The 22,235-nt window shown below is 35.5% G+C and overlaps 1 protein-coding gene across 2 annotated transcripts in view; it reads left to right on the forward strand.

Annotated features, from left to right (window-relative positions):
* IMMP2L (inner mitochondrial membrane peptidase subunit 2) overlaps nt 1-18,782 on the forward strand; it is a 410,793-nt gene extending 392,011 nt beyond the window's left edge. For both annotated transcript variants that reach the window (XM_038153829.1, XM_038153830.1), the window contains one exon: nt 14,326-18,782. In XM_038153829.1, coding sequence (XP_038009757.1) covers nt 14,326-14,445 — 120 coding nt within the window. In that variant the 3' untranslated portion in view covers nt 14,446-18,782. The remainder of the gene's footprint in view (nt 1-14,325) is intronic.
* Nucleotides 18,783-22,235: the final 3,453 nt, after the last annotated feature.

Consider the following 22,235-nt stretch of genomic DNA (forward strand, 5'->3'; position numbering starts at 1 on the left):
AATCTAGCCCTGCATTTGTCCACATTTGATACGAACTACACTTTACCTCATCATTAGCTACTAATTTTCATCTTTTTACTTTTTACATTTAGAGAAACATGATTTTGACCAATGTATTTCACTCATGTAGAATCACATCCTCCAGTCTACAAGCACACAGTGTGGCTGACTCCAGTTAAAGACTGATTCTCTCTTTAAATGTGCTAATGGTGCCAGGCTCCTGAGGTCAAGGCAGCTTCTGATTCACTTCTGCCTTTGTGTGGCTTCAGACAGCATGAAAACTTAGGTCACTGTGAGAAAGTTGGAGTGAAGCAAACATGGGAGCCTTTTTTTGGTTCTTTTTGTAGGTTTAGTGGTTTGCCTGTTCAAGAAAAACATGCATTAGATTCATTGAACAAGAAAATACACAAAATGCTTTGGAAATGAGAATTTAGAGTCCTTACCAAGCTCAGACTGGGTTGCTTAAGCTGTGCAGTCATGGGAGAACAAACATGCTGAGGGGAGGTTGCCAGAATCCATGGCAGAGCAATCGTAATAGCCATCTTCACATCGCCTTTGCCCAGAGCTGATGGAAATTCAGTACTCTAGCAAGCGAGAAGATGAACTATTAATAATGATCTCATTAAAATATGGAGCATTTTTTAATCTGCTTTGAATGCTAAGATCCTAAAGCAGAAAAAATAGCTCAGTAAACATACAGGAATATATTTTCTCTGCAGCAGACTGATGAAAATGTATCAGATTGTGCTGTCTGCAATTTCACTGCTGCTGTCTCCTCAGCTAATTTGAGAATCTTGAATCTTCAGGCATTGTAGCAATGGTGATGGCTACACAGTCTGTTGCTAACAAAAATGTGATTTTTTGTCCCCAAAACATTGAAATACAAAATAAGTATTGGATTTCTAGCATATTTTGTATGTGATTTTGTTATAAAGGTAAGCACTTAAAAGGAATTTTAATCACATTGATTTTCTTACTGGAAGTGAAAGAGCTCCATGTAAAAAATTAGTTTTAATGGTGTTAAGTTTTAATGTGTATATCTTTGAAATCCTAAATGTGCTAATCCTTTTCCTGTACTGATGACCTGGCAGTCCTGTGTGGTTATATCTTGCTAAAATAGCTTAATAGCTACATATAATCTGATAAATGGAGTCATTTAAAGAGTTAATATATCTAGATCATCCGGTCCCTGGAAATTTATTCATTTTATTTTATTTTACTTAATTTTAATAATGTGCTCAAGTGCATTATTTGAATATTTAAAGTTCAGCACATGCTTTGCTGAACTATGGCTTGATTATGACTATAAGAGAATTTTTTATTACATATGCAGAGACCTGAATTCATTAGTCTTCACTACTTTCTTTCTTATCATGTAGAGCTTAGGAAAAGTTTTAGTTTCTCCTTGAGATAAATATGAATCTTGACAGTAAAGCTGTGGATTAAACCTTCTCTGTTGGGTTTGTGTGGCCAGGTTTTGCTGACACTGGGGGGAAGGGATAGGGCTCTGGCTTCTGTGGAAAACTGTGTGTGCTAGAAGCTTTCCCTACTTCCAGCAGAGCCAATGCCACTCCAAAATGGACCTGTCTCACATTGGAGAAGTTCATGGAAGATTGTCTTCCATGGGAGGGACTGCACACAGCAGTAAGAATGTGAGCAGCTTTCCCCTTGAGCAGGAAGGAGCAGCAGAGACAGTGGGGGATGAACTGACCATGGCCCCATTGCCAGTCCTGTGTGGGCTGCCAGGGGAGGAGAGAGAGAATTCAGGAGTGAAGCTGAACCAGGCAAGAAGGGAGGGCTGGAGGAAAGGTGCTTTCAAGTTTTGGTTTTATTTTTCAATTCCCTGATTTGATTTGAAATAAAATAATTTCCTCAAGTCAAGTCTGTTTTGCTCATCATGGTAACTGGTGAGTGGTATCTCCTTGTCCTTATTCTCAACCACGAGCCTCTTGTTACATTTTCTTTCCTCTGTCCAACTAAGTAAGAGAGTGATAGAGCAGCTTTGGTGGGTACCTGGCCTCCAGCCCCATCTAGTTACTGTATTTGGCTAAAGATGAAGGTACCTTTTTTATATTGAAATGGTGCAGCCTGTGACTAAGTTATTTGGTTTAATATCCTGTCTTGTAATGCAAGGACACATCAAAGATGGCTAGAGATCAAGGGTAAAAGAGAAAAGAGTAATTGGTGAGTGTGTGTCACGAAGAGTACCAAAGCTCTTGAAGAGAGCTGTGGGAGAACTCTATCTGTCTACAAAGCTCTTTTTCCTATGTCTTAGTGAATCTTACACGAATTTTATGTGCCTTTTGAAGGTGTAGCACAGGACTTTGAAGAAGCCTCTGCCCTTCTGTGGCCAGTAGAGGTTTCCTGGTGCATCTCAAATGGCAGAAGGCAGTACCTCTCTTTAGGCCAATTAACTGAATCTCAAATATAATGGTCGAGAAACTCATATGTGGGCTTCTCCCATTCTTTGTTTTCCTGATGTCCCCATAACTAAAGGGAGCTGACTGCTGGTTCCCTGCCCCTCCTCTTGTTGAGTCTGCTGGAGCTGCTGGTGCCCAAGCCAGGCCTGGGGACATGATCTGTCATGTCACTGCTCTATAAAACTGGCTTCTCCCTAAGGACTATTGTTGCCTCACTGAGGGACTCTTCTGTGGAGAACTAAACAGTCATCTCACACGTAAGATGTGCAGTCCTTATAGACTCAGGACTGTGAGAAAGAGCTGCAACAATATATGATAACGATTTATGTCTTGATAAGGATGTGTATCTTATATTTCTGCTATATTTTTGTGAAACTTTTTGTTTTCTCTGTAAAACCTCTTATGCCATTGTCCTAAGCTAATCAGAAGTGAACTAAAGAAAAAAAATAATTGGAGAGGATTAGTTAGGTAGGCTGGAGAAAATATATTCATAAGTATATAGTGTCAATTATTTAATCATAAATTCTGTTATGAAGTGGAAGGATAGCTATATGATTTAAATTATACAAAGAAGCCTTCTATTTTGACAAATGTCACAGTATTATATAAACATAGAATGCTAAATAATAGTAAGACTGAATAAGAAAATAATAATGTTTTCAAGATTTTTTTTCCAAGTAAAGACTGGGTTTAGTAAATTTAATCATTGTCCCTACCATTTTAGCAAAAATATAGAATTAAACAGATAAAGAAAAGAGAGAAAGTATTTAATATTCTTAAATTCATAGCTATTATTATAGCTTTAAGGAAGAGAAAAATATTTATACATATTTGAAGTATTTCTCTGGGGTTTTTTTCCAGTACATCAGCTAGGGGAGATTACGTATACAGAACTCTCTTGATGAAATTTACCAATTTAGATGAGCTCTAGCTGTCCTCACACAAAGAGGTCTATTAAAAAGTCTTTTATAATTTTAATAACGTATCATGCAGCTATTTAATGACATTTTGATATCCTAAATGCTCATTGAATATTTACTCCCCATTGCTGTTCATAGCTTGTGTTACCAACAGCATGTTTTCTGTAAGTCAAACTGTTTTTGTCACCATTTTGAAAGAAAATACAGGCAAGTCTCACAGTAGGATATTTTGAAATACTTAGTTAAGTGGAATAGTCTATTGAACAGTTGTCTTTTTAAGATAAGAGAAAATAAAAATTATTTTGTGAAGAGTATTGCAACAAATTCATTTGTATCAGACTAAATCTAAAAGATGTAATAAAAACCACAAATACTCTGAGCCAGCTGACAGATGTGTTTGATGTACATACCAGGTACTGTTGCTGAAAATCTCTGACAAATCTAGCTTTAGAAAAGGCTTGCTTTGCCCAGTAACAGTTGTAATATCATAAGGTCTTGTACCATTTTGGTTTAATTAAGAGGTAATTTTTCACTCATTCCCTTAAATTAATATTTCTGGCTACTGCTGGCCTTTTTTTTTTTTTTTCCTTCCCTCAGCATTTGATAATTACTGTAACACATCTGCCAAGGAAAATTTACAATGATGAATTTTCCCAAATACCCACAATGCTGTCCCATCACAGCGATGGGTCTGTTCAGGCTGCAGCTACTCCTACAGACAGAAAAGACATCAGTGGGTTGAGATGTTCTCCATGGCATTCTTTAATTTTGGTACTTCTTTAAGTTCAGAAATCACCCTGATTTTTGACCCATGAGATCAGGTACTTTTCTGAGCTTTTAGGAAATATATGACGAATAGAAATCAGCTGCAACTAGCGTGTGGGGGGTTTTCACATCACTTGTCGTGAAGAAGAATTTGAGTATATCTAGAGATTAAAGCCTACTGCTTCCTTCTACAGTAGGACTCCTTCCCTTCTTTTTAGTTCTCCTGAATGAGTCTGAAATGTCATCTCTTCCAGCCTGCAGGCATATGATCCCTGGCACAGATGTGCGTTTCCACAGAAGTTTGATGGAATTTCACCTGTCATCTTAGCTTGTTCGCTCAGCTTTGAATACTAGCCGCTCATCATTAGTGCCAGATTTATCTGTGAGTGTGCAGTTGCAGCAGAGCAGGAGCCCACCAGGGCTCTCAGCCATGTTGCACAGAGCATCATGGTAAATCTCCGTGGCCAGAGCAGTGCCAGGATGCAGAATTTGGTTCTCCTGGAAGCACAGAGGACTGCAGAGGGCATGGTCCTCTGTTTGAGGGCCACCCTGTGGGGATGAGTTGTGTCTGTGGAGGAGCAGCACAGAGGAGTTGAGTCCCTGGGCAGTATGTGAGCTCTAGGGGCCCCTCAGTCCCTCCTGTGCTTGCATGCCTTGCACTGTGCCACTGTGTTTGCCAAAGTTTCAGGCGAAAACTGAGTTAATGACATACAATGGCACCAAACTGGAAATCAACTCAACTTGTAATGTACAGCAGTTGTAAGTTGTAATGTATCAGTGTTGTGAGCTGAAAAATATCACTAAGGCTGACATTGCTCTGACTGGTGGCACTGATACAATACGTTCCTGAGCAGGAATTCACATTGAAGTTTTTTATGTATTACTAAATAATTAATATGCATAGATTTTGGGATTAGTTAATACTTCCTAGGTGAAGATAATAAATGTGTTTTAGTAATTCTTCTCTTCCTGCCGCTTGATTTATCAATTCTTAAAATATTGAATTGCAAATATATTATGGCTTTTTTATATGTGTCTCTTTCAAGAGACCTGCTAGTACATTTTGTTTTTCAGTAAAGTTACATGACTTAGTGACCATCCTTTTTAGTCAGGAACTTTGTGCATCATCCAGTAAAATATTAAAAGGTTTTAACTATTAAATGATTTTTATGTATATGCAGCATGCAAAGCACATCATACTGTGCACTAAGCAAATTCCTTTACCATTTTTATTGCTAGAAATCTAAAAAAAAAAATAGATTAGTTTATAGATCCTTTTGTAGACCTATTTATCACAATGGCTCTGTTAATCATAAACAAGAAAGAGTATTTGCTAAGTCTGCTATACTTAGTAAAGAAAAAAGAAAAGTAGTTCTGTGTTATATGATAACCTCTATTTGAAAAATAGGTCTCTAGAGAACAGAAAACACAGAAAAATATTTAGCTATAGTGGCCTTTTCAATAATATATCCATGACAATTCCAAAAGAAGGCATTGAAATGGAATTCAGTTCATTGAATTCTTGTACTAAGCCTGTTACTGTACTTAATGTAGGCAATGGCAGTGACAGTTGATTTCTTCAAGAGATGAATAAGTGATGCACTACTTTATACTGAATTTCTTTAAATCTACACTGCTTTGAATTTAAATTATGGTTCAATGTTCGCTAGTTTTTTTCTGCACATTTAACTGTAAAGAAATCTCATATGTGAAATATATTCTGTTTTCAGTGACCTTATCCTTCCTTTTCCTCTTTGGTAACTTTGGGGTTATATAAGCATGTAGACATGATAGAAAAATGAGGGTGCAATCCAGTCATTTTGATAATTTTAGTACACTTAGTTTGATAATTTAGTACATTTTTTAAATTCAATCAATAACCTGAGTTATCAGTACAATGCAGTGCTCACCTCTTCTTTTGTGAATAGCTTAAACTGCAAAACTGTGTTGGATGGGTACAATCATAATTGTTATTGTAATGTCACACAGCTATTCCGTGCTAAAATTGTACTTATTCTGGGAATTTTATTAATTGTGGGAAGGGAATCAACCATTGCATTTGAAATATATCTCTCTCTTGTATATGATTTTTTGTGGGTTTTTTTCTGTGCATATATGTGATATATGCATCATTTTAAAGTGTATATTTTCACTGTTTAAGACTTTCTTAAAATAAAATAATTGTGATTTATATTTTTCAGATTTTAAAAATATATTTTAAATATATTATATATCTATCTAAATGAGCACTTCTAAATTTGATAACTAATACAGACCTTGACTGATTATGTGCTAGCTCTGTGAAAGAAAACACATATGGGATGTTTTATCTATATCTGGAGCTGCTGTTTCAGCTATCAAAGAATGGAACTGTAATGGAACACTTAGGAACAAAATTAATGGGCTGCATTCTTTTCTTTGTCACTCGATCTGTGTGGCTCCATTAGGTCTGATTTCTTCAGATACAAGAAGAAAGAACAATGAATATGCTGGCACCTCACTATGTGTTAGAAAGGAATCTATCACTTTTTGTATTCATGAGCTAATTGGCACCTTGTTACCTCAAACTGGGGTGAGCTGATATAAGTTAAAGAACAGCTATTCTGGTATTGGTTTATTTACAAAATAATTTATTGATTCTATAATTTGTGTTATTCTTGGATTCATAAAAGAAGAAGGTGAAGGATTTTTTTTTTTTTCTGTCACTGTTCATTATTGAAGATATTTCTACTAGAGGAAGTGGTTTCTCTGGGATTTCACTGTAATCCACAGGATTTTATTTTTATTGTGCTCTTTTCCTACTACTGCACTTGATAGTACTTGTTTCAAGGTTCAACCATGTACAAAAGATGAAATGTAATAGAAATCATGTTTTCTTTCTATTAAAGTATGGATTTTTTTGAGAGATTAATTTACTGGGACAATTCTCTGTGAGACCATTTTACAGCTACCATCTAATATCAAAACCCAGTGCCACAACCTTTCTAAAAGACATGCAATCTAATTTGACACAGATAGCTGTTCCAGGCTTTATATTTTTGTTAGGGTTATAGCTGAAGTGCTGGGTAGTAGCAAAGGTGTTTCTATCTTATGGATTTCTTTGGATTTTGAGGGCTGAAATATTTTTGAACTTCTTCTCACCTTTTTTATTAGCCTAGTCCCTTTACACAGTTTTCAACATTGGCACAAATTTGCCATTCCCAGTCTTTAAAGATATCAGTATTATCAAACTACAGCTAATTGGCTGATGGAATATGGGTGGTAGGTCAATGAAATCATGGATCTGGAAAAATTTATTGAAACTCTATGCCTGCTTGAATGGAGCCATCTCTAAATCATTCAGGGTTTTGCCATATTAGAGGATTTTTCATTTTATGTGTATTGGCATATTTCAGAGCCTCTCTCTGAACTGACAAGCATCGAGACAGCAAAATATAATCTGAATAGACCTCTGCTGCTCCAGAATTACTCCTGACCACCCCCAATGAGTTTGTGTCATGAAACAAAATTTGAGAAGAAAATTTTGTACATGGCTGATGTTCCATAGTGCCATGGGAAAGTCTATTATAAAACTTCTTAGCTAACCTGCATGTGAAGTAAAAAAATATGAGGCTATATTACATCAGAGAATAGAAAACACAATTTGAAACAATCTGATTGTTTCTGTTTCTTTATTTTCTTTTGATTTGAGAAAATGTTAGTTTTTTTCTGATTGAATGTTTATGACATTTGAGAGGCCTGTGCAATATTGCTAGAATATAAAAGACTAAAGCAAAAGTGACTACAAAACCAGACACTGGCCTTTTAAATTGTAGTTTTGTCACTGTTGATGAAATTTCTCAAGTACACAGGTAGTGTGGCACTTGTAGTTTAGTTCTATTTCTAGTTTTTCAGGTAGCTATTACTATTCTCTTTCAGTGGTATCTTAGGGGATTTGCACAATTTAGACATTTATTAATGAAACCAGAAGGCAGGAGTGTTGACTGTTTGCTAGGCTCAAATATGATGAAACAAGATCATCTTTCTTCTTCAGAAGTATATTCATACCCAAGTACTTTTCCTAGTACAGCCTCAGAGAGGATTTTTGTGTTAACTCAATGTTAAGTGCTGTGCTTTATTATTTTCTTCATATTACCTTTGTTTATTATCTTCTGTGACTGATCTAGATATTCCAAGATTTCTAATTTTGCACTTTGTAATGTGATTATTACATCATCTGTTACAAAGATGTAAGTGCTTTGTGCATATTTAATGTTTTTATTGAAGTAACTAAAGTTTCAGTCACAATCCTCCTAAGTCAAAATACATTGTGAGGAAATCATGAAACAGTCCATTTAATTTTCTAATTTTGATTGTTTTGGAGGTTTTTTTAATGAAAGAAATAGTGAAATGTGTTTATAAACATTTCATCAAAATCACCATTTTGGTTTCAGAAAAGCATGAAAAGAAATACCAAGTGAGGAAAAGAAAGATAGCTTTTCTTTAATGTGCAACACTTAATGAGAATTTCTGTAGCCTTAGAAAAAAAAATTAAAAGTAACATAATGTTACAGTCAAAACTTTGTTGTAAGCAATCCAGGAAAATTCCATGACAGGAGAAGCCACTGAGTCACAGCTGCAATAAAATCACACTTTTCAGCATTTTACTGACTGTTAATAGGGTTAATTCAGAGAATGATAGTACCCTTTGCACTACAAATTATCAAATTAATACACAAGTCTCATCAAAACAGTTTCAAAATCTCACGCAACCACTTTCAAGTGTCTGTCTTTATCTTAGTGGTTATACTGCCCCTTTGGCTCCCAAGGTTGGCAGTATCCATGCTCCTCAAAAAGACATGAAAAGGGTGCTTTCATGAGCTGCTGGCACCCTGAATTCTTCACCAGGAGAATTGTGATGTCAATATTTCCTCTTTCTCAGTTTCCACTAATTTAGCACTTTTAAAACTTTTTTCCCTTCTACTTTATTGGTTTTCAATTTGTGTCTCTATTTATTTATGTATTTTATTTTGTGCTAGTGTATTCCTTGTTATTCTCCATTGTTTTTTCTCTTTGTGCACCTTAAAACCTTTTTGACAGTCAGTTGTTTGATTTAATGACCATTGCTAGGTTTTTTCAGTCTGTTTTTATTATCCTATGCCTATCCTGTATACCTCATTATTATTTGCAAATCACAAATATTTCATCCTGTACAGAATATTTACTCTTTAGTGTAGATATAAAAACTCTGATTATACCACAAAATTATGCAAATAAAAGCAAATATAAGTGTTATAAGCAAAACTGTAACAAATTAGTCAATAGTCACCAGATGATTAGAAAATTTTTTGCAGCTAAACAAGCTGAATCAAAACTCCAGCCAGGGGAGGTAAATTCAGACAAATCCTGAGAAATTAATCTTGAGGCCTTGTAGAGCCAATACAAGGTCTACAGCTTGTTACTGGCAGTGGCTGTACTAAATTGCAGGGCTGTGATACAACTGAAGTCACATCCTTGCATTTTTGTTTTGTCTCTTTGTCTTATTACATGTCTGGAATTATTCAAAATGCGTGTGAATGTGAACATGGGGACATGGTCTAGTGGTGAAGAGTGACTTAATGGTTGGAGTAAATGGTCTTAGAGGTCTTTGTCAGTCTAAATGGTCTTTAGTTCTATGATTCTATGGTTATTACTTCCGAATAGAAAACTGACAAGTTAGAAAGTCTAACTTTTTCTAAAGTCTTAAAGGTTTGGATTTTTTGATTCTGCAGTGCTGTTTCTCAGGATATATTTAGTGGAGTTGTTCTCTGGTTTTTCAGAGTTGTTGCAGAATTTGAAATCTTGGCTGTTTAAGGTACAACAAAATAAAGAAGGCTTAAGGAAAAAAAGAAGTAAGGGAAAATCTGTGGGGAATGTTCCTAAGCCAAAGTGAACTAATGACTAGGAGCTACAGTACTTGAATTTAGCTGTTTGGGTAGACTTTACATTCTTTGGGAAAGTTGATAATACCCTTGTTAGGGTGTGGTGGCTTCACACCAGCCAGCAGCCCACTCTCCCACCAGCAGAGTCTGGGAGAGACTTGGAAGGGTAAAAGCCAGAAAAGTTGTGGATTGAGATAAAGACAGTTTAATAGCAGAAGTAAAAGCCATGCACACAAGTAAAGCCAAACAAGGAATTAATTCACTGCTTCCCTCTTCCATCTCAGGGAGAGCAGAGCCCCATCACACGTAATGGTGACTTGGAAACTCAAACTCCATCCTTCCAAACCTTCCCTTCTTCCTACTATTCCCAACTTTACATGCTGAGCGTGATGTCATATGGTCTGGAATACACCTTTGTTCAGTAGGGGGGACCTGTCCTGGCTGTGTCTCCTTCCAACATCTCAGGCATTCCCAGTCTCCTTGCCTGTAGCAGTGGCAGTACAAAAAACATAAAAGGCCTTGGGTCTCTGTAAACCCTGCTCAACAGTAACAAAAACATCTCTATTTTATCAATCCTGTGTTCAGCACAAGTCCAAAACATAGTCTAGTACCAGCCAAGGTGAAGAGAATTTACTCTACCCCAGCCAAAACCAGCACATAGGATCACACCGTATTTGGACTTTCCTTTTCTTGAGATCCAAACTGAGTACCTCTCTGTTTCCACAGAAATTTTGATCTGCTCCACTGTATGTTACATGTATACAGACTCTTGCACAGTCTGAATAGTGCTTTTCCCATTTTCATGATGTATTTTAGAACCAGAGGATGTGATATTATTGTAAGACTTCATACTAATAAAGGTGGTTTATCCAAGTCTATTAGGACAAAATGAGCAAGACTGTTGTAAGTACCACTGCAGATAACACTATCAGTCTTAGGCTTATCTTTTCCTTATGCAGTGCCAAAACTAATCAGTTTTCCTACAACTAACATACTCACAACAAGCAGACACTGAGGAAATATGCTTTTAGCACAGTAGCAGTGTCAAAACAGTATTATTAATTCAAAACTTACTTTGCAGATAAAATTGCTGTGTTAATGAAGTGTCTTCTTAGTTCTTCAACTTAATATTCAAAGATTTAAAAATAGTTTAAGCAGCTCAGCTTAGGCACAATAATATAGATTCAATTCAATATAGTGGCAGTTGTTGCCACAGCAAGAACAAATAGGTCATAATGTAGAAATAACCCCCAAAAATATAATTGCTGGCATCTCTGTGGTGGGAAGGGAACACTTTCCTCAAAGAATTTATGTCTGTAAAGCACTGATTTTTTTTATAGTTAAGTCAGTATTTCAAGGGAATAAACTTATTTTCTTATTATGTAAAGGGAGAAAATAATATCTATAAGTGAAGAGATTAATTAAAAGATTATCTCTGTATTTCACTGTTAAAACAGAAAGTGTAGCCTTTTAGTTCACTCTTCTGAGTTCATTCATATCTAACCTTGATGAGGGTAAATCCATTAGCAAGGGCAGGTTATTCTCTGCGAACAATTCTGTTCTTCCTCAGTGAAATTCATGGCTGCTATGGTAAGTACAGAATAATAATAGGCAATGGAAAAAAGTTATAATGGTTGTTTGCAGAAGTCAAACATCAAGGTGCTTTTAAAGTGAACCTTTAAGTTATTATCAAAGAAGTCCTGTGGCATCAGTGTAATTTGTTATTTAGCAAAGGCTTCCATCACCCAACAATATCTGATTTTCCTTTTTAACTCTAGTCATGTTGTAAATCATGTTTATAGGAAGGAGACTTCTTTATTAGTTTCAAGGCAGATGATGGTCAGTAGAAATAATCCTCTGGGTAAATTATTCCCAACCTCAGCTTAAAACATGTTTTGATTCATTTATTATATTCTCAGTCTGCTTGCAGACCTCCTGCTGACATCAGTAACAAGCAATGCACTGAGAAAAACACAGAGCTTTGAAAATGAGATGTTATTTGTGTTTCAAAAGAGTATTCTAACATTTTTTCTCTGTACTCACGCTGTCACATTTTATATGCAGCTGTGGGATTTGCTGTGGTTTTATATTTTGGCACCAGCCTGTAATGTGTGTGCTATCAGGCTGTATGCTCAGGGAAAAAAAACCCGACATGGTAATACTACATTTGCAGCCCACTTTATGGGCTAATTTAGATAAAGGATGTTGTGATTTCCATAAATATCAACCAACTGCACAAAAGTGTGTCAAGACAATAAAAAATGTTGCTCAATGCTATTTAAAAAGAGTTGTCACTTAGCAGCCTGTCCTTTGCTTAAATGTAAGAAAAAAACCTGCTATGGATCTAGGAAAAAAGTGGTCTGTGCAAGGGATCAAGCAAGTGAAATATAATACTAGACTTCAATTCAGTGATCCACTTCAGAATCTTTTATATATCATGGGTTATTAAGTAACCAAATTATATTCAAGTAATTCAGCACCTGCTTCATCAAGCTACAGAATATGGAATTAGATATATACCACTTCAGCTTCACTGATTTGATTATGTAGTAGAGAGAGACTGGTGAATATATATTAATCCTATGAAATTAAATCAAGAAAATTAGCTGAAGATATTCCTAGGGGCCTATTTGGTGTCTGTTTGCATGAAATGCTGAATTACCTGCTTACTAAAATCACTTTTTTTTTTTTAATAAGAAATGGAATGGAACTGAGTTTACATAGGAATTTAAGCAGCAAAGTACAAGTTCAAACGAGAAATCCATTTAATTCCTGTCTCTTACAACAGCCAATACCAGATCATTGAAATATAGGAATAAAGCAAGCATACATTTTTTCCCTTTGGTGGTTCCTAATGTGGAGTATAGGGACCGCACTGTTTGTTTATGTTCAATCACCTGTGTTGGGCTTCATTCCCATCATTATTTTTTGAAAAAGTTTTCTATTTTTTTTTCTGGTGACTTCTGTATCCTGTATAATGTATGCAAGTATGTTGTGATGCTGTACATACTGAAAAGCATTTCCTTTTTATTGGTTGAAAAAATTCTTTAGGATAATATCATTGATGTTTCTTTGTTCTTATGAGAAATAATCACATAGGAGTCAAATAAAGCCTATGCATTTTTAAATCCATGCCATTGCTAATTCTCTTGCCAGTGTAACCATTGTAACACTCTTGTCTGTTTAGGAGTCTGAATTATTCAATCTTTTCACAGACACAGACATTCCAGTATTTCTAACCATGATTTTGTCCTGTTTATAACTTCTGTTGGTGCTGAATGCTTATTACATGCTATTTTCTCTACAAGTCTAAACAAATAACTTAAGATGCAGAAGTTTATGCTGCAGGCTTTTCAAATTAACTGAGATTAACTCCATACAAAATGACTTAATTTCAGTGTTAAGTATGGACTGTCTTATCTCAGTCTGAAATTGTGACTGTTCTATTCTTGCTCTTAGTCTAGCTATTTATATATGAAAAGGGTCTTGTTTATCATTTACTTAAGATTTTCTACACAATTCTGTTTATCATTTACTTAAGATTTTCTAGTCAATTCTGTTTTATGTACTGTGTTATCTCTGATTCATTTATAAGCAATATCAGAATTGAATTTTATTTTGATTTAGTGAAGTAAAATATTAGTGAAGAAAAATTACTGAAGTAAACAATAATAAATAATAAGATGGTAAAACATGTTTCCAAAAGATATTAATCAGGTTTAAGTAGTCCTAGCACTTCAAAAGTTTTTAATCTGTAAAGAAATACATTTTCATCCTCAGGGAAGTCTCTACAATACACAGCAATTTTCACTTTTGGTCGAAGACAAAATGGAGTTTTGAAGGAGAGTGATAAATAGTAAACACAACATGTTTAGAAAAGCCACTGTCCTGGTGTGGTTAATACACAGGGCTCAAATCCAAGACACAGATTCTGTTGAACTTATTCAAAATAGATACTTCAGATTTGTTCTCTAGACCTTGAATAGTTAATAACCAAAAAGCTTTATGTGGATTATAGAATGCCTCACCTATTTTGAGTGGCTTTTTTTCTTGAAAATGAAAAAAGACATTCCTAGTTCTGTATTACAGACAGTGCACTTCAGCAAGCTGTTTTGAGTTCCAAAAAATGTTTTATCAAAAAAAAAAAAAATCGTTACTAAAGATGTTTTCTTCTCCCCTCATTACATGCATGAGAGAGTACTCACTCTTCTGCTTTGTATTCTTCCAATGCTCTAACAAATCATCATGTGCTTTGTATTTTTCACACACTGATTTATTTGCAGTATGTAACAACACCTCTGGTTTCTGTTTTGGTTGCAGGTTTCTCTTGGCCTTCTGCATGCCCGAGCCACTCATATTCTGTGGCCTCCACAGCGCTGGCAGAAGCTAGAGCCGGTGCTTCCTGCGGAGCGCAAACCGCTGCACAGGGAGCAGGAGTGATCTGAGCGTCCAGGCAGGAAACCACTGACGTGAGCTTCAGCCAGAAAGGGCTCCAGTGGTTGTACCATCACCTGGAAGAGCTCTGCCCTGTCCTCTGATATCAGTGCCATGTCAGCAAATACATGTGACATCTGAATGTACCATGCCACCAGAAATTCTTCGTTTTCTTTTGCTTGTTTGTTCTATTGTTTGGTGGGTTTTAAAATTTTCCAGCATTAGGGCATTGTATATTAATTCAGTTGGAAATAATTGGTTGTAGAAGAACTGAATGGTCTTTTTTTTTTTTTTTTCTGGAAGCAGTAACATGCTTGGCTTATGTCTGTTCCTGTGCTTCTCCGGACAAGAAACCATTAAAACCTTCAATCAACTATTTGGGTCTTTTACATTCACCTTGTTTCTTTTGTAACTGCATGGAAATTATTAATATTGATTTCATATGAAAAAAGAGAAAAAACACTCAAAACATACATTCTTTGGATTGTCCTATCATTACTAGTAATGAGGAATCAGTACTTCTGTAGGTGAAAAGTTTTTAATGCAGCTTATTTCTATTATTAGACTGAGTGCGTATTACTTATTTCTATTTTCTTTTTCAGGATAAAAATTGTTTTATATAAATATTCCCTGTATATCTTTCTGAATTAGATATTCAGTCAAATTGTACAAATGATATTACCTTATCTGAAGGCAGTGTTTAATTAATTTTTCTAGTAGAGTAAATCTTCATTAGATTGCCACATTTGTTTGAAACTATGTAGTTAGATAAGAAATATGTGATTAATATTCCAGTATATAGTTAATATTATAAATATACTCTGTGAATAGGCAGTAAAGCTGCACACATTATAAGTGAAAAGAACTTGGGATATTACATATTTTCAATGACAAACCAATATGAGCCAGCCTTTGTTCATATCTATTGAATTTTACTTCACATAGGCTAGTACTAAAAAAAAAATAACAAACCACACAAAAGACCTTTAAAGATTCTCAGCTAAAAACATGCAATTATCAGAACTTCAGGCAAGATTAATGTAAGTCTGCAGCTCTTTGAACACACAGACACAGACACACACACACACATACACACACACACATATCTACCTTGTGAGTTAGATGATAGCTTCAATCACTATGAAAATTATCTATTACTATCTAACTTTCTTCTTAAGTGCTCCAGCTCTTAAGAGTAGACTCTCTGAATACTTTATGTGTCAGGATCTTTCTTTGTTCCAAAAAGATGTTCTACAGGTCTCTAAAGTCTCTTAGCTAAACTAATGCAGTTTGTTTGGGTGTTACTGCAGTAACTCAGAATTATTCAGGGACAGAAGGAGAATCCCAGGGAACTACATGCCTGGGAGCCTGCCCTCGTGCTGGGGAGCATTATGGAAGAGATTACCTTGAATGTGATCACATGGCCAGCCAGGGGGTCAGCTCAGCCAGCATGGGTTTAGGAACAGCAGGTCCTGTTTGACCAACCTGATCTCATTTTATGACCAGGTGACCTTCTTATTGGATGACAGAAAAATTGTGGATATCTACATGGACTTCAATAAAATCTTTGACACTGCGTCCCACAGCATTCTTATGGGCCACCTGGCAGCCCACAGCTTGGACAAAGTGCTCTCTTCACTTGGTTAAAAATTGTGTTCTTCTGCCTATAATTTTCCATACTTGATCTTCCCCGAACCATCCCCATTTCACTGACTTTGATCCCCTAAACACCTCAGTACTGAAATGCTCTGCCCTGCACTCCACAGCAAAACTTGTACCTATGGGCAAGTCTGCCAGGCAAGCCAGCCAGCCTCCCCTCTGTTTCCTGGTGTTAGTTGTACCCAGTGGGCTGGGTCCAGGGGCCTCAGGGCTCCTTCATGGCTGTAAGGTGGGAATTTCACAGTTTGGTGACTTCTGTAACAGACACAAAGGAGTTAAAGAAGGAGTTAAACCGTGGTCCAATTTGGGTTTCCACAGCTTCCATTTTTCTTTTGGGCTCCCTTGTCTGTGTGAAGACCAGCTCATTATCATGTAACTTTTACAGGCTATGAAAATTTCAACTCCCAAGTATTTAACTGTGACCTGCCTCAAGGAATGTTTATTCATCTGTATTTGCATACATATATCTATAAATATTCACGCATTTATATAAAGATGTATGTAAGATATACATGATGAAATGATGGAATAGAGAATATGCCTATTAAGTCTGGAGATGCTTGTAAAGACTGATGTAACTTTGGAGAATGGTATTAGAGCACAGTGAAGTAAATTTGATAACAATGAGCAGAGAGTCTGGTGCAATAATTACCCAAAAACATGCTGGATTATGTTGAAATAAAATTTGGATACTATAGTGGATTGTAGTTGAGCATGAGGCAACAATATGCTGAACAAGGAAAATACTTTGTAAGGAGCAGTACAGTCTGTAAACATAGCAAACAATATTCCTTTTACATTCATGTAGGGTATAATTTTAGGTGCCAGATACCTAAGACAAAAGAAGACAACTGAAATAAGAAGACAACTGTAATATTTATAAAGACACAACAAAAATAGAGAAGAACCAAAAAAAATATCACCTATGAGAGATGTTGGAAGGACTCGGGTTTATCATTTAGTCTTCAGAGTCTGAGACAGTCTTCAAAATTAAAAAATTGCATGAAATGCAAGACAATAATTGGTTTTCCAAGTTCATAATGTGTGGGAGCAGAACTAATAAACTTATAATGCAACATCTGGACTGTTAGATTAGACATAAAAAATATTTTAATTATAAAAAATAATGAAACACTTGAATAGATTATTTTTATTGCAAGACTTTATTTTTTTTTATCAGGCCTGTTGGAGACAGAAGGATGGATGAACTAGACCTGAGGTCCACATCAGCTATTTTATACATTCTCAGATTAGGTCTTCTGTACTTGGTAAACTTGGTGGTGCCTTTGATGCTGGCAGGCAGTTGCATCAGTATCTAATTCCTTTAGACCAATAACTATGATTCTTTAGATTAGATTGTTAAGCCTAACAGTATTACAGTACCCATTTTCCTCTAATAAGCATCTAAGGAACCAGTTTCCTGTAAAAGAAGCTATTTTCTTCATACTGTCATCATATTAATGTGCATGACATTTTACATTATCATGTAGGTTGGTGAATAGAAATAGCTCAATGAAATCATAACAGATAATTCAGTATCCAGAGCATGAAGGCCAAACCTTTCCTTTCAAAGCAGAAGGGACCAAGATTGGCACAGGTGAGCACGTATTTAAATGTGTTGTTATTTAATTGATACATTTGGGTTTCAACCTTCATATGTGAAACACATAATGAGAAGCCTGTTCTGGAAGTAATGAAATCAGTAACAAAATTCTCATGGCCATCATGATTAGCTTTCTAAGGCCTCTTCACAGGCCTTCTGGTTTTTGGTGCTGGCTTATATCTGTAATGCAATAAGGTATGATTTGATGGGAGTTAAATAAGAGTGAGCACAAGTAAGGAATAGGACACTAAGAAATGAAAGGATGATTTTTTTTTTTTTTAGTGTTTTAGGCATCCCATAAATACCTTCCTATAGCCCAAGAGAGGGAGACTAGACTGCCAGACTGCACTTGTAGAGCAAGGAGAGACATTGCAAAAAGGTCAGGAATTGGTACTCTTAGCAGACATACACAACTACCCCTGAAAGAGTGACAGAGCAAAGCTGTGTATCTCAGCAGCACAGCCTCATACAGAAAACCAAAACACCAACTGAGAAAGTGGAAAGCTGCAAGTAAAGAATGATCATCTAATGAATCTAAGGATCTTCAATTAGGTTGTCAGGATTTCCCATGACAAGGGAACATCATAGCATAGACGATGTGCTGAGCTTCACTTCTTCCATCTATTCATCCTTTAGGATAACATACCTAGACGATGCAACATGAATACTGGCAATCTGTCATTGCATGCACAAAGCACTAGCTGTTCAGTTCTGAAGCACTTGCAAAATGGATAATTTAGTGCAGAACTACCCAAGGAGAAAAAGGTAAAGCCAAGAAAATAGATTGTTCTTTAGTAAACAGTTTACACTGCCTAGATCCTCAAGTATTAACACTGATGTAATAAAACACCAGACGTTACAAGCACAACTAAGACATATGAACTCAAAGTACACAGTATAGTCAAGTGGTGACAGATATGAGCTCTTCCTATGGAGAATTTCTTTTTCACATATCTTTTTCATTCCTTTAGATTTGTTTACCATGCAAATCAGACAGAGCTCTGAACAATTCCAGCATATTACAAGTAAGCCAGCTGTCAGAAGTATCTTTCTGTTGTATTGCTCATGTGTCTAGCAGCTGCTCCTGTGTGACTTTGGTTATCCTTTTTTATAGTATTTTACTATAGTGTGAAATAATCCTCTCACTTTGGAATATTTTAATATCACTACTATTATGATCAAGAGAATTATTACTTTCTTCCTTTCCATGTCAACATGGTCTATTTTCACCATGGTCTATTTAGCATCTTATCCAAGATCAAAAGATACATAGGATAGATTTGGAAAAAAATCCCAGAATTTCTTAGATCACAGTCTACCTGTTTATTGTCTGTCACTTACTGTCAGTCATTACCTTGCACAGTTAATGAAAAAATGTACAACTTGTGATATAAAATACAAATCTTAATGAATTTAAAAGATCAGTGAAAACTAAAATTCTGAGTAGACAGCTTAGCCTTCCACAATTGTATGGTGAGAGGAAAAGATGAGTCTTAAGAGCTAAAGTTTCCTGCAGCATTATAGGCTCGTAGAATATATAATGTGGCCATAACAGTGGCAAATATCTTAGGATATGTCCTTCCAAAAATATCCAGTTTCACCCCAAACCAGTGGATTTGTGCAAATAGCATGCAGCAACCCTTTCTCACCATCCTATAGAAGCTACACTTTTGTGCAAAAATAAATTGAAGTTATTGAAAGAAACTATAGGACAAAGGGTGCAAGAAACCCCATGGCAGTGGCTTAAGGGATGGACTGGGAATCCCAGAGGTAGCAGAGCTGAAATTCTCATCACTATATCTGTACTCCTTTTCAGTGACTCCTTTGTGTGAATTAAATGCTCAGACTATTAAATCTGGTACCACAACTACAAATTTAATTTCAGCTAGTGTTTTCAAGTGTTTTTTAATTAAAAAAAATGTTGTGCATCCTATTGTGGAAGTTTTAGCAGTACGCCTTATGACCCTGAATGCTGTGGGGTTATTTGTTTTGGTTTTAGTTTGTGAAATAAAAGATAAACCAGAAGCTGATTTATGCAACTGCACCTCAAGAGACTTTTAGGCAGAACATTACACAGAAAAGATTGCCAATGCTTAAACTATGTCATCATCCAAATATTTTCTTGATTGAAATTCATTAATTGTGTTATTGGATGAGGGGTTCACCTTTGGAAGATTTAGTAGTTAACACTCCAAAGGTGTAGACTAGTTTAAAAATGCAGCAGCTGTATCTGAATAGCAGGTTACCCCAAACATACAGTGAGAAAAGGTTTAATTTAAAAAATATTTAATTTGTGATAACTTATTGGAACTATATCAACCTAACATATTATGTACTATCTTCCTCTTCCATCCCACTCACAAATGTCTCAGCATTTTATTTAACATCTAACCTTTTCTCATATCCTCCTATTAAATGTCAAAATTGAATTTTACATCCTCTGGGAGCTGAACATACCATACCCATATTTTTTTCTCACATGCATTTCAATTAATAAATGAAACATAGAGCAACATTTTTTTTTAGCAATCCCCACAATTTCATCCATTTGATTACAAGTATTAATCACACAAATGGTCCTGTTTTCTTTAGGACTTGATTGCCTCAGGATCTAAGATCAGGCTATAGTACTTAACTTTCTAACCTGCTTTTGATGAGCCTGTAATTAAAGAAATACATTTCCTTTATTCTCCTTACTTCCCTCATTATGAATGGATGGTTTCTAAATCTGACATGAGATATCTTAAGGATTTAGATAAGTAGTGCATTTGTCCAGTAACCTGTTCCTGACAGAGGTTAGTAAGTTATACTTGCTATAATGAAGAGTTTGGAATAACCTGCCAAAAGGGAAATTATGTTTCAGCCCCAGGCAGTTAGTGTTATGCCCTGGGGCATGAAAGTTCAAATTTCTTACTTATCTTATATCCTTTCTAATGTAACAGAACGTTCCACTATCTATATAAATGTTTGGTGCTCTCTTTAATAGCAACATCTGAAAAGTCTCTTTGTAAACAGAAACCAGCTGAGTAAAGTCTGAAAGTTTTTTCTTTAACTTCTGTTTACTTGTGCTATCCCCTATGTTAAATTGGGAGCAATTATTGTTCTTGTCGTTGCAACCATATGACAATGGGAGCAACTAAACATAAAAATCAATTATATAAGCAAGTGAAGTATTTTTATAATATGGGCTAAACACAGTAGAACCTAGCAAGTTCAACAAGAGTAGTGGTTAGAGGTTTTTGTTCTCTTTCTACAGTTGGTTAAATTTATTTGGGTCACTGACTGGCACAATTCCAAATCTTACATTGAGTCTTCAATAACCAGATGCCAAAAGTCAAAATGACCATTCTTCAGTGGTTTACTTTTTAAATAATTTTGAAAATCAGTTGGTTTTCATTTTAAGTCATCTGAAATGAAATGCCTGACTTGCAAAATCAGCAGTCACTATTGAAAATCAGCACAAGTTTGAATATATTTGCTCTTTTGATAACTGACTAACAAGAAGAAAATTATCTCCTCCACCTTTTCTCTATTAATAACTTGTATTTTAAACAGACCCTTCTCAGTAACAAGACAGAACAAAATTTTTAAAGACACAGAAAACCTCTGATGGGATTTTCTAAAAATACTTAAAATACTTTATGGCATAAGTAGATACATCGCCTTGATTGAAAGGTAATTTTTATGCTAAATAATTTTGTGGTAAATTCATAGAAGGATTTAGTCATCTAACAGTCAACACAAGTTCTTTTAGCCTATCACGTAGGCGTGGTGAGTCTAATCTCTGTTGCATTTTTGTTTCTCTCTCTTTGTCTCTGTCTCACACACACACACACACACACATACCCATAATCCTGTACATGTCTAAGGAATGAAACACTGTGCTCACAAAAAGTTTTAAGTGCTACAATACTTTTAATTAATTAGTATCTTCAATATGAATACCCAATTTCCCTATTTAGCATAAGAAAAATTAGCCATGGAAGAATGAGATTTTCAAAGTGCACTGAACAGGGCAATGTCCAAATTGTTCAAAGGTTAGTTAGAATCTAAGATTGCATTGGTCCTAGTTAATTAAAACTGCCTGGGAAGAGTCTCTGGAAAATTAGTACTTTTTCAAAAAGCAATGAAGGGTTGGAAGTAGTTCTCAATTCAGGTGACACTTAATTTTTCTTCCGATGACACAAATTATATTGTGAAAACTGGCAGGGAAAGAGTTTGTAGAAGTGTGCCAGGAAGCAAAAGTGTCATGAGAGTTGCTACTGTTATGAGTGATTCATCTAAGTTTGCTTGGAATACATAGCTCCAATAATTCAACCACCTATTTGGAAAGAAAACAATATGGTTATTCAATCAGCAAATGCTTTTCAATAACTTAAAGCTTTTGAACTTCTTACACTCATATTTAGCTTTAGTTTTATTTTAGTAATCTTTCTGTTAGTTTTTTCTTTCTTCTAGTCACAGTCCATAATTCTTATTTTCATGCTACTGACCAGTTTGATGATCATAAACTTTCCTTCTCACTGGCAATGGT

The sequence above is a fragment of the Motacilla alba genome, chromosome 1A, assembly GCF_015832195.1.
Source record: "Motacilla alba alba isolate MOTALB_02 chromosome 1A, Motacilla_alba_V1.0_pri, whole genome shotgun sequence".
Lineage (NCBI taxonomy): Eukaryota > Metazoa > Chordata > Aves > Passeriformes > Motacillidae > Motacilla > Motacilla alba.